This window comes from Sinocyclocheilus grahami, unplaced genomic scaffold, assembly GCF_001515645.1.
Source record: "Sinocyclocheilus grahami isolate Dianchi unplaced genomic scaffold, SAMN03320097.WGS_v1.1 scaffold318.1, whole genome shotgun sequence".
NCBI classification, from domain to species: domain Eukaryota; kingdom Metazoa; phylum Chordata; class Actinopteri; order Cypriniformes; family Cyprinidae; genus Sinocyclocheilus; species Sinocyclocheilus grahami.
The window spans coordinates 258792-271902 of NW_015505497.1; the positions used below are offsets into that span (position 1 = coordinate 258792).

Sequence of the window (13111 nt, forward strand, 5' to 3'; positions counted from 1 at the left end):
AGGCAGAGCTGGGTAGTACCTGATTACATGTAATCTGGATTACATTACATTTTTAATTAGATTACATTTTAAAATACTCGCAATCAGAATACAGTTACTTTTTATTGATTACATGATTACATATAATTCACTCAATAGCAATAAATTACTCCGAATTGATCGATTCTCCCTAATTCTACTTTTTCATCTTTTAAATGTTCCTTGGAATATGGAATATATTTTCTTACTCTTTGCATTTTTATATCAATATGGTACAAGATTCAATCCTCCCAGGTTAAAAATCTACACTTCCATAAGTGCTCTATTTCCGCGCACTAATTTTTTACTAAAAATGATTCTTTACTTCTTAAGATAAACTTAAGATCAACTAAGTGTACTCTGTGCTATTTTGGGACACCATGAATATGAAATAAAATTTGCTTTTAACATACCATCTCTGTATTTAAAAAAAATGTATTTAGTTACCACTTGTAGTAGCCTACACTTGAGTATACTAGTGTAGCCTATGAAAGATGGGTTCAAGTGTAGCATAGTTGAGTACACTTAGTTGAAGTAGGTTTATTTTAAGAAGTACTAAAGAATCATTTTAGTAGCTTTATTGAGTACAAAATTAGTGCGCAAAAATAGAGCACTTCAAGTATATTATGGATACTTTTTTTAACCTGGGCTACTTAAATCAATGTGATAGCCTAAACGAGTTAGGTCAAAAGTAATCAGAAAGTAGTCCAATTATATTAGGATACCTAAAATGTGTAATGTAATGGATTATGCTACTAACTACAATTTTTGTCATGTAATTCGGAATAAGTGACAGACTACAATTTGTAAGTATAATCTACCCAGCTCCGGTGATAGGCTACTTGACCAAACCAGTTTGAACGTTTTGTTACTTAGGCCTACAGAATAGGCTAATATTTCATGTGTTCACTTGCTAGACACATTGAAGGCCTAAAATTCAACATTTAAGGAATTGAGAAGAAAGAAGATTCTGCAAATTGGTCTCCAGATATCTGGATGGTAAAAGCGTCTATATGCTGACACACACTTAGCTTTACATTTGCCATCCCTGGACACGTCTATGTGTGTTTTAGTTGAATTAGTGGGTCACTCCGTCTCCGTGAGGCCTAATTGCTCCTTCCTTGGCAGCCGTCGGCATCCCAGGGGCCAGGGAAACCTGTAACCTACCCTCCATGCCGTTTGCTAATTGAAATAGCTAATGAGATCTCAGAGGACCGACTTTCCAAGCCTCTTCGTTAAAAACAGTGGGAGTGTCAAAACACGTATAATTGTGCTGTAAACGTGTGGAAATATTTAATTCTGGACACAGCTTTTACAATTGTGACCGAGTTTGCAAACTTGCTTATTTACAGCCTTCTGAAAACAGTATGTTCCCGTGTCCTCATCATCACAGAAAGCTGACTTTAAATCACTAGAACATTTGGTTACATTTCTATCTTACAAGCCTGTCAATAAAGAAAACCACAGTGTAATCAAATGTCTGTTCTAAACACCATTTGCCAGATCAACACACAACTGACAGCGAAACCACAGTATTAAAAAAGGAAATATATGGATTTCTATTTTTTTCTTCGCAATAACCAATTGAACCGAGCACATTCAAACCAAAAACATATTTTGAAGAAAGTAAATAAAGGTAAATTTTGATTTCACCTTTACCTTAAATGTCTATTTGTGACCCTGGACCACAAAGTCATAAGTAGCATGGGTATATTTATAGCAATAGCCAACAATACATTGCATGGGTCAAAATTATCCATTTATCTTTTATGCCAAAAATCATTAGGATATTAAGAAAAGATCATGTTCCATGAAGATATTTTGTAAATTTCCTACCGTAAATATATCTAAACTTAATTTTGCTTAGTATTATACATTGCTAATAACTTCACTTGTACAACTTTAAAGGCGATTTTCTCAATATTTAGATTTTTTTGCACCCTCAGATTCTAGATTTTCAAATAGTTGTATCTCAGCCAAATGTTGTCCTATTCTAACACAACCATATACATCAATGGAAAACTCATTTATTCAGATGCTGTATAAATCTCAATTTAAAAAAATTGACCCTTATGACTGGTTTTGTGGTCCAGGGTTACATTTCTCATTATTTTGCTCTCCCAGAGTACTTTTACCAAGATAACGTCATAGTGTGCAACAACACGTTGCACTTTTTTCTTTGAGAAGCTGTGTTTTACGCCAACAATGAATTATATAATTTAGTTTGTGCACATCATTAGTGCCAGCATTTCACACACACCACTTCACAAGCCCTAATTAGATAAATGAACACTGTCAGAGTGTGTGATACTGGCTCTATTCAGAATATCTATGTTGCATTATTCAGCCAGTCATCACATGTAGCTTCTTCGACCCCCCAAAAAACACAATGCAGCCTTTAGAAATAACTTGAGGTTTATTAGCTATGGAGTCTTAGAAGAGTCACACACACAGGGTTAGGAACAGGGTGAGGTGGTACCAAAAGAAAGAAGAAAAATAAAAGAAAAAAATGGGAGTAACGAAAAAACAAACTCCTAACTACCATTAGATTGAATTGAACTAAAAACTACAAATTGTATTTTGTCAAGTACGGCTTAAAAAAAAAAGAAAAATAAAGAGAAACCTTTATACATTTGTCTTTTATACAAGTAGCAACATTGGAGAATCACGTTGGAAAAAGGCAATTTACAAAAAACAAAAATACACTTTGTTTCAAAGAGAAAAGAAAAATAGAGTGGTGGTCAAATATTGACCAATAATTATTCCTTTTCATTCTATCTTAAAAACTTGGTCTAATATCTATAAAAATGTAAAAAAAAACAAAGCAATATACAAGTGTAAAAAGTTTGTCGTTTTTTCCATTCACTCCACTGATCTGGTGACCAGAGAGAGAGGTTGTGTCTGCAGCAAGGCATGATGGGAATGTAGGGCTGCGTGGTGGAAAGGCGAGGACGGGGAGAGCAGGGAGGGAGGCAGGGTGCTGAACGGGATGGGGCGGGTCAGGAGGGCCGCCGACTGGCTGTGGAGGGAGATGCTCGGATGGGAGGCGGTGGAGGTGGACGAGGACGAGGAAGTGGAGCTGGAGCCTGAGGCTTTCCCTGGTAGGGGGAAGTGGGGGTGGTGGGCTCTGCCCTCCGGTTTGGTGGTGAGGGACAGGGGTTGAGCCTGCTCCGAGTGAGTGGCCGCAGGGGCCGCCGGTGAAGCCAGGGCAGCAGACGGTGTGGCGGGCGAGTCCAGCATGCTGCCGTGAGAGGAGGTAGGGCTGTCACACATTTTCTCAGACGGCAGGTACGGGATGCACTGCTTCTTGGGCTGGGGTGAGAAGTTACCTGCAGATGAGAGGGAAACAGGGTTAAATATACTCCCAAACATTCTGTTAACAAATGGTGAATGAAAACAAAATGAAAAATGGGCATTATGATGATAAATAAACTAAATTAAATTAAATCAAAATAGTTAATTACTACAAGCTGGTAAATGTAAAATGCTGATATGTTTAAATCAGTATTTTTATACACACACACACGTATATATATATATAAACACTGATTTAAACATATCAACATAACCTAAGACATGAACATATTTTAGTTTTAGGACAACTTTGATGAAAGGTTTTGATCCACTTCAAATGTTGACTAGTATACATATACACACACACACACACACATGTGTGTGTGAGTGAGTTAAGATAAAAAAATTTGAATGCAAACTAGAAATGATGCCTTGAGAAATAACTGAAAATAAGTTTATGCTGAAGTACTAAAATGGCTAAAACTACAACAAAAATATAAAATTAAAAAATACATATAAATAAATATAATTACAGCTTAATATAAATATTTAAAATACTAAAACTAATCTAATACTAAAGTAAAATCTGACAAAAAAAAAAAAAAAAAAAACTGCCTGCTGACTGCATATATCTACACGGATCCATAATTAAAAAAAAAAAAAAAAAAAAAAAAAAAAAAAAAAAACAAAAAAAAAAAAAAAAAAAAAAAATCTAATCGACTAAATTTAGACATTTCAGTCAAAAACTGACCAACATGAAAAATAGTGACTAAATTTAAAGGTTATTTTCATAAAAAATACAAAATCTATGATTAAAAATCTACTGAAAATGACTCCCATTTGCTCCCAAATTACTTCAAACACACACCCACACACACAAGTAAAAAAGAAAGTCCGATTTGGAAAAACTTGAGAGTGAGTAAATTAACTATTCCTTGAAAAAAAGTTCCAGTTAAGAATAATAAATAATAATAAAGCTAAAATCTCCGTTATCTAACTTCTAATGTCAAAATTGAACTGAACACGATCTGTGAGCTGAATGATCGGACTAACAGGGATGCTGGGGGAAAAAAAAGCTCAAGTTCAGCAAAAGATCATGCATACAGAAATTGAGAAAAAAATACAGATGTCCAGTGACACTTACACTCTTGTGGGGAATCAGGTTTATTCTCTCTCTTCCGTTTCTTCTTCTTTCCCTGCGGACAGACATGATTTGGAGCGAATTAGATGTGTTTGATTAAGCAAAACTCCCCTGGCTGCCAAAAACAATAGAGGACTCTGAATCCCACATGACTTGCGTTAAACTCTGCATTCTGGGCTCACTTACGTAGTTGTCTCGCGCAGACCAGCCCGGATAAAGCTGAGAGTGCAGCTGCCGTTCTTTCCTGGCGAGTTCGTAGTATTTGGCCTGTTCCTCACGTGAAAGAGAGTGCCACTGTGGAATAAAAGAACATATGGTCAAATTTCCCTCCTTTTTTCAATCCTTAAAAGGGATCGTTCATTGTGCAAAAATGCACTTTTTGATGATTTACTCACCCACATGCCATTCCAACCCCAAATGAGTTTATTTCTCATGCACAAAAGGAACAATTTCAGAAGCGTGCAAGTCATATGGACCACTTTTATTGTGAGTTTTGATAGCTCTTGTGCTTATTCGTTGTAATTGCATGGAATAGAGCGACCAGCACTATCTTCAGAATATCTCCTTTTGTGCTTCATACGGGTTTGGAATGACATGAGGGTGAGTAAATGATGGCAATTTTCATTCTTAGGCGAACTGTTCCTTTAAGACAAGATGAAGAGAAACACACTAATGCATCTCAGCTCCTCTCGTAATGGAGTTGCAAGCACTCACCCTCCTGCCTAGGATCTGGTTGATGGCTGCGCTCTCTTTCAGGGTGCATTCTGCCACTACTTTGGCCCTCATTTCCTTCATGTAGAGCATAAAGGCATTTAGGGGCTTCTTGATGTGAGGCTTCTTCTCTTCCTCTTTCTTCACAGGCACCGAGGGCTTTCTGTATGGACACAGATGGATGCAAAGACGACGTCAGTTGGAGAAGAGCAAAGAAATGTCAGTGAGAGGGTACTGGAGGACAGAGACTCACCCGTGTGTCAAGTTACTGGCGTGGTCGACACTGGGCTCCTGTTTGATGGCAGGCGACACAATGGCGGGATGAGGGATGCCCGTCTGGTGCAGGCCATGAGGAGGATGAGGCACCATGTGAGGAGAGAAACGACTGGATACCAGACTAGAGAGAGACAGATTCACACTCAATAATAGACATATATAGAATAAATAAACAGATACATCAGGTACTGAAGGTATAGATATGGATAGAATGGTAGATAATTAGATCAGCAGATAGATAAACTGATAGGAAATGACAGATAGAAAGACAGATGGAGAATGAGAAAATGACAGATAGAATGGTAGAGAACAATATATAGGACGATAGAGCGAGCGAAAGAGAGAACAATAGTATGATAGAATAATAGGTAGAATGATAAAGAGAATGATCAAATAAAAAGCACATACATGGATAGATAGATAGATAGATAGATAGATAGGTAGATCACACTGGAGCAACTCTCCTAGCAGCTGAATATGGAAAAATCTTCTACTCTAGACTTTCAGATTCATAACAGCTAATACAATAGCAGCATTGTAATTTTCACAGATCAGGGGGAAAAACTGTTCCAATCTGTGATATGCACACTCTGGTAAAACACATATTTCTACTGGATTACAGCACTTCACTGTGCCACAAAATGAACGCGGAACAGAAAGAAATCTCTCTCCTTCTACAGACCAACGAAAGGTGCACAGCCATAAGATAAGTGTGAAAGCAATAGTGGGAGATTAAAAGACAGCGTGATTTCATGCGGACGTGCGAAAACTGAACTCATCCAGCAACCTAAGGGAATTTTTAAGCATTAACTGAATGGAAAGAATGAGATAAAATCATGCACTAGAGAAGTTTCTATTCAGCAAGAGCTTCAGGAAGTGCTACTTTCATATAATGCCTAGCATATCTACAATAATATGGTAAAAAGTGAAGAAAAAAAAATCTTACACCCTTGAGTTTCTGCAACACTAACATTAACTAAAGTTTGGTCGGATTTGCATGCATATGACAATTTTTTAACAGCATTTTGTATACCAAATGGCACGCTAAACAAACTTTTCTGTGTTATCTAATAATTTTGTTATTAGTGTTGAACATTGGCGATTAAGTTGTACATTTATCTGAGCAACACACTGTGATGCATTTAAAAAAGATTTCCTTTCTGGAACATGGCACAGAGTTGAAAGAGAAAGAGAGGTATCAAGGCACCATTTTTGAGCAAAAAATACATCAGCAGTTTCCTGTACTAACTCTTCTCTGAGCCTTTAGGGAGGAATAACGCTGTCTGCATCTCATGTCTATTAATAGATACGAGTTTAACTATAAATCAGCATGTTGGTGCAGAAAAGAAGGTCTTGCCCTCTGTTACATACCTAGACATGGAGGCGTTCATGGCGAGTGCAGGGTAGGGGTGTCTAAAGCCCCCAGGAGGGATGGAGTACATATGTTGGCCTTGCCTGAAGATAGAAAAACAGCACTCAAACAACTGGCTAAAGCAAAATCAGGGACAAACAGATAATCTTTTTGCTAGAAGAACTTTCAAAAATAGCAACAAACTTCATTAAGCCATCTGCATGGGTAAAATAAGGTTGATGTAATGCACTTAAAGGCCATAGGGTTCAGACTTACTGAGGAACCAGCCATCCTAGAGGGTGAGGGATCTGTCCAACTGCCCCAGGAGAGAGAGGGTAATATGGGGACAGCTCTGAAGGGTGAGGGGTCCTTGGTATGCCTGAGGAAACCAACGCTGATTATGAAAACTGAATACAAATATTAACAAAAGTCAATTTAAGGGTGAACTTCTGTGTTGCAACTTGCACCAAATCAAATTGCAAAAATAGTCTTCAAACACTCCCCCTTGTCTACCATTGTCCTGCAAATAGGTAGTCCTGCCCCAAAAATCACACCACTGGTTTAGTCAGGCAGATAAAAAAATATGACTGCAATTCCCTTTAGTGCCACTAGTGGCGCCAAAAATTACGCACTTCACCTGTAACTACTTCTATCCCCATATTACTGCAATAAACCCCATCAAAACAAGTCATGACTCAGCATTTTTTGGATCATACTACTTTCTCGAAGCTTTAGCAAATGCATCTGAAGATTGCTGTTGGTGGTGTTTACCTGTCTTTGGGTCAAGAATTTCCGGCGAGAGGTGAGGGGGAGGCGTTCCAGGGGAGAAGTGTTCATTGCTGTAGGTGATCAGCGGCGTAAGGGGATGAACATGATGGGGGTGTTGTACAACTGGAACCTTATTGGACTGAAAAACAAAATGAGAACAAGAAAGAGGTGAGGGAGGGGGGAATGAAATAAGTGCATGTTTAAACAACCGAAAAGAAGAAAATAGCCATTAGGCCTCATTACTCGTGAACGGCGCCAGAGAGTTTTAAAGAACAATGGGTCTCGGCAGCAGAGTTTACTTTTCCCTACTTCTCCCAAAGGAAAATAAACACCAGTTGGGCATTTGACCGGCTGCATGGAGGGTGGGAGAAATCACACCTAACACCCTTAGCAGGCATTTCTCGCGTAGCATACTAGCAACAAGAGAAAGATGTTTCCAGCTGCCACTCACCATAATTGACTCTAACACAGGCCTGACATGTGAAGGGAAGTGGCAGAGATCTTGCTTGCAACACCTGCCACAAGAGGCAGCTAAAGGTGGCACCTGTTGTAACAAACCCTTCAGTGCTTCTCTTGGAAAGTTGGAAATAGTTTAACAGATCAGGACGACTTTTGAGATTGTTAAGGCGGCACAATTTTGGAAACCGATAGGCAAGCCCACTCCTGGAAAAGCTACCATTCTGCAGAGTTTAGCACCAACTCCAAATAAACACACCTTAAGCAGCTAATCTGGGTCTTCAGGATTACTTAAAATCTTGCTGGAGCAAAATTGGAACTGAAGTCTGCAGGAAGGCAACCCCCCAGGAGCAGGGCTGGCTACCCCAGAGCTAGGCTAATGTGATTGTAAAAAGGACAGATTACTTTCGAGTGTTGCAAGTACATGAATGCAAATACTAAGCAAAGCAAGCTCAATTCCACATTTCAGTTTAAAAATCTAAGATTTGCAGCAAGGGGCACATTATAGTGAGCATTAGCAAATCTCTACACAGTTTTCTCTTTCAGGACAACCAACGTAATGATGTACCAGCAGTTTGAAGAGAATCTTGCTGTGGTAAAAGTGAGGTAAACTTTCGATATGTTTACCTCAATAATAACTCAATAATCATTTTTAGCACATAGTCAACTGAAGCTGCAGGAATGCTGGCGAAACCTATATTAGCATATCATTTTCTAGCATATGTCCAGAACCCTGACCACATAAATATACCAGTAGGACTATAATATTATCAGAAGCAGCACTGCTGTGATCTGTACACGGAGGGTGGGAGAAATCACACCTAACACCCTTAGCAGGCATTTCTCGCGTAGCATACTAGCAACAAGAGAAAGATGTTTCCAGCTGCCACTCACCATAATTGACTCTAACACAGGCCTGACATGTGAAGGGAAGTGGCAGAGATCTTGCTTGCAACACCTGCCACAAGAGGCAGCTAAAGGTGGCACCTGTTGTAACAAACCCTTCAGTGCTTCTCTTGGAAAGTTGGAAATAGTTTAACAGATCAGGACGACTTTTGAGATTGTTAAGGCGGCACAATTTTGGAAACCGATAGGCAAGCCCACTCCTGGAAAAGCTACCATTCTGCAGAGTTTAGCACCAACTCCAAATAAACACACCTTAAGCAGCTAATCTGGGTCTTCAGGATTACTTAAAATCTTGCTGGAGCAAAATTGGAACTGAAGTCTGCAGGAAGGCAACCCCCCAGGAGCAGGGCTGGCTACCCCAGAGCTAGGCTAATGTGATTGTAAAAAGGACAGATTACTTTCGAGTGTTGCAAGTACATGAATGCAAATACTAAGCAAAGCAAGCTCAATTCCACATTTCAGTTTAAAAATCTAAGATTTGCAGCAAGGGGCACATTATAGTGAGCATTAGCAAATCTCTACACAGTTTTCTCTTTCAGGACAACCAACGTAATGATGTACCAGCAGTTTGAAGAGAATCTTGCTGTGGTAAAAGTGAGGTAAACTTTCGATATGTTTACCTCAATAATAACTCAATAATCATTTTTAGCACATAGTCAACTGAAGCTGCAGGAATGCTGGCGAAACCTATATTAGCATATCATTTTCTAGCATATGTCCAGAACCCTGACCACATAAATATACCAGTAGGACTATAATATTATCAGAAGCAGCACTGCTGTGATCTGTACACAAGCCAATGCAAGGTGGTGAGTCATAGATTGAATGGGGTACTTGTTGGCTCAGGACGTCACAAGGGAGCTAAAGTGGAGAATGCGGTCTTGTTTCCTCCATGCTAACCTTCCCCCCACCTCTACGTAGGCAGTGGGTTTGACCTCTGCTCCAACCAGCACTCTGTCAACATGAACAAGGCTTGCATTGAGACAAGACTGGCTCTCGTTTCCCACAGTCCAAACAAATCCAGATCTCTCATCAGATTTCTTGCCTTTCTCGTTCCATCTATCTGTCTGACTGTCTGTCTCTGTGTTTGTACATAATTTAGCATTGCATTAGCTGAGACAAGCTGAGCTTGGCTTCTGGAAACCCTGCAAGGTGCATCAAAGGATTGTTTTAAAGATATGTCAGTAGAGGACAACTTGCACTGTTCATCTAAGATCGTGTTTGTCCACTGCACTATGATATTAGCTGTTGAGGCTAATGGTCTCTCTCGCGATCCAACTGCCAAGAATCCCTGCTGTGTCAACACGCCAACCGTTTTGCCTCCGACGCCAACATCCCAAGCGTAGACTGCCACCAGACTGGGCCCCTCACCCCTCTTACAAATGAACTGGATTGGACCAGCCGACTCCAAACATCCCAAGGATCCATATCAACACTTGTTCGAGTCCTCCTGTTTGTTGTTTGAGTGGGCTCTTTACAACTAGAAGAAAGGAAGTGTCCACCAGATTAACACAATTTAAGTCCTAAATGAAGGACTCTTGGGGAGGGAACTCAGTATGATCAGGGTTGAAAGCATATGCAAGCTGAGTCATTGGGTTCGGTAACGTAAGGACAATGGCATAACAACAACATTTTCTCAAGTCAACCCTTCAGGTTGTAATATGCAGGAATCCACCTTTAGATGGCAGAAATGGATTCTTCTTCAATTGTGGTCTGTCAACAAGTACCTGGATCTTTTTACCTTTTGTTCAAACAAGTCCTGAGGTTCATCAAGGGCGAAGCCTGATAAATCTCCCTAAATCCACTTTTGTAAGTTGGTCTGTAGGAGGAGAAGACGCCTGACCAGCACAACAAAGAAAAACAGCTGACAAAACACCTCGCCAAACAGAAAAAGTGAGTCATTGTGTAAACATTGTTCCACCTTTTGTATCACATAGTTAAATTACATGGAGTCCAGAGTTCTCAAGCACATATTTACCAATTGTGCTAGGTCAGTTTTTCATTCAACGACCATTATTTTATGAGACACTCAGAACTAAAGTTAGCCAAATATTGTACCTCTTTGAACGGTTTTCTTTGAGTTCTTTGGAGTGACTCTCCACAAGGAGGTGTCGTAGCCATTTGAAACGACAAAAGTCACAACTGTACAAAAAGTGCAGGGTCAGCGCTCTGCACCTGCGGATTAATCTGTTGCTCTTCTCCGCCCACTAGCAAAGGAACCCGCCCAAAGACGATTTCTGGTGCCACCACATGGAGCTGTTAAAACTGGAGCTCTGCTAAAACAAGCACATTGTGGAGTAAGAAGCAAATGTGGGCTATTGTTTTTCTTCTTCTTTTGGCTTTACATCCTCCATCTCTTACTTGAGTTACTAAGCAAACAGGCGTTTGAGCAAGAGGGATCAAGACACAATGAACTGCTTTAGCAGTGGAAGAATGAGAGGCTAAATACAGATTCAAATGAAGGATAATAGTGAGGAAAGGACAAGCCAAAACTAGCAGTATGAGCCAAACAGTATGATCCCTAACAATGGGGCACAATTTACAATTATCACCATCTTTTACAGATACATGCCTTTTAATTTAATTTTAGTATCTCCATTAAGAACTATTTTCTGGGTTTTTGGCAATCTGCATCTGGTTTCACAGATTTACATCCTCATACTTTACCAGAAAATGTTAATGAAGGCCAAAACAGCATTAATGGCAAAACTCAAATCACATGATTTGGTTTTTGCATGAACATGCAACACTTTTCCCATCAGCACAAACATCATGCTTTCACTAATAAATATCAATTGTCAATGCCATTAGCAGGCAATTTAAATGGAATTTCCATTTGTAATCTGATTTTTGAAAACAATGTGAAAATGACTCATGACTAATGCCTGGTAAAGACTATTAGTTTATAATAAATTATTTAAACCATCATTTCTTGACTAGACCTAATGTGCAAGCATGCTTTCGAGACAGACAACAGCTTAGGTACTGGCTAGCCAAAGTGCAATTGCTGCGTCAACTGTTGCTAACATAAGTGTTTGCTAAACATGGTGACTTACTGTGACTTTTAAGAACCAGGTTTTGCACTTGTGATATCACTGAGATCATTTCATATCAGATACAAGACTCTGTGCCTACAACTTGATCTGTTATGTATTTTTTCTGTAAAGGATTAGCATCAAAGTTAGCACTAACACACAGAAAAGCTGAAGGACATTCAGTTAAACTACCTAGAAATCAAACTTATATTCTATCTATGAAGAGTATGGGCTCTCAGAAAGACTACTAAAAAAATTATTAAAGGGGTCATATGATGCGATTTCAATTTTTCCTTTATCTTTGGAGTGTTACAAGCTCTTGGTGCATAAAGAAGATCTGAAAGTTGCAAAGACTAAAGTCTAAAATCCAAAGAGATATTCTTTATAAAAGTTAAGAGTCAGCCACGCCTACCTAAAACGGCTCGTTCTAACACGCCCCCACATACCTACGTCACTATGTGGGAAGATTTGCATAACGCTGCCCAAATGTTCACGCAAAGAAAGGCGGCGTAACTTTTATTCTCGCTGTAGTATTGTTGTTGCCGCCGCCATGTCGTGAAGGCACTGTGTGATTCGTTGTGAAAGCGAAACTACTTTGTTTGGCCTTCAAAAAGAGGACGATATCTGCTTCGTCATGCCTGGAGCTGATCTGTGCTGGTTGCTGAGGTAATACTACAACTTTGCGCTGTGGATCGCCGGATCGGCTTTCACCGTGGCCGAAGCGGAGTCCAGCTTGGGGTCGTCACATGTGGTTGCCGCAAGCCTGCCGGACGCTCCTTCGTTGAATCCGCCGCCTCTGCTCACTCTAGCCCTCCGGCCGTTCCTCACTTTTTCCCCCGGTCTCTGCTCACTCTAGGCTGCCGTGTATGACGCTGTGTTTTGTTGTGAAAGCGAAACTACTTTGTTTGGCTTTCCAAAAATGGACACGACTAGAAATCAGTGGTTAAGTTGTATTTACAACACTGCTCCAGAACACTTCAACCCAAATATTCAGATGTGTGCAGCACATTTTATGGAGGACCATTTCCTGATCCTGGGAGTATAGACTACAATGCCGGCTGTTCTGACTCAAAGAATGCAAGTACGGTTTTTATATTTAAAGCGAGTTTTTTGGGCAGTGTAGAGTAGGGCTTGTTGTTTGTCATTTCTCCGATC

At 39.7% G+C, this 13111-nt stretch overlaps 1 protein-coding gene across 1 annotated transcript in view; it reads right to left on the minus strand.

The window, feature by feature from the left end:
- Positions 1-2437: 2437 nt before the first annotated feature.
- Positions 2438-13111, minus strand: part of LOC107602061 (transcription factor 7-like 1-A) — a 31782-nt gene continuing 21108 nt past the window's right edge. Inside the window, exons 5-12 of the mRNA XM_016294454.1 lie at positions 7563-7698; positions 7068-7170; positions 6812-6895; positions 5418-5561; positions 5168-5327; positions 4640-4747; positions 4457-4508; positions 2438-3347 (exon numbers count right to left, since the gene is read on the minus strand). Of these exons, the coding sequence (XP_016149940.1) occupies positions 2881-3347; positions 4457-4508; positions 4640-4747; positions 5168-5327; positions 5418-5561; positions 6812-6895; positions 7068-7170; positions 7563-7698 (1254 nt within the window). The 3' untranslated portion in view covers positions 2438-2880. The remainder of the gene's footprint in view (positions 3348-4456; positions 4509-4639; positions 4748-5167; positions 5328-5417; positions 5562-6811; positions 6896-7067; positions 7171-7562; positions 7699-13111) is intronic.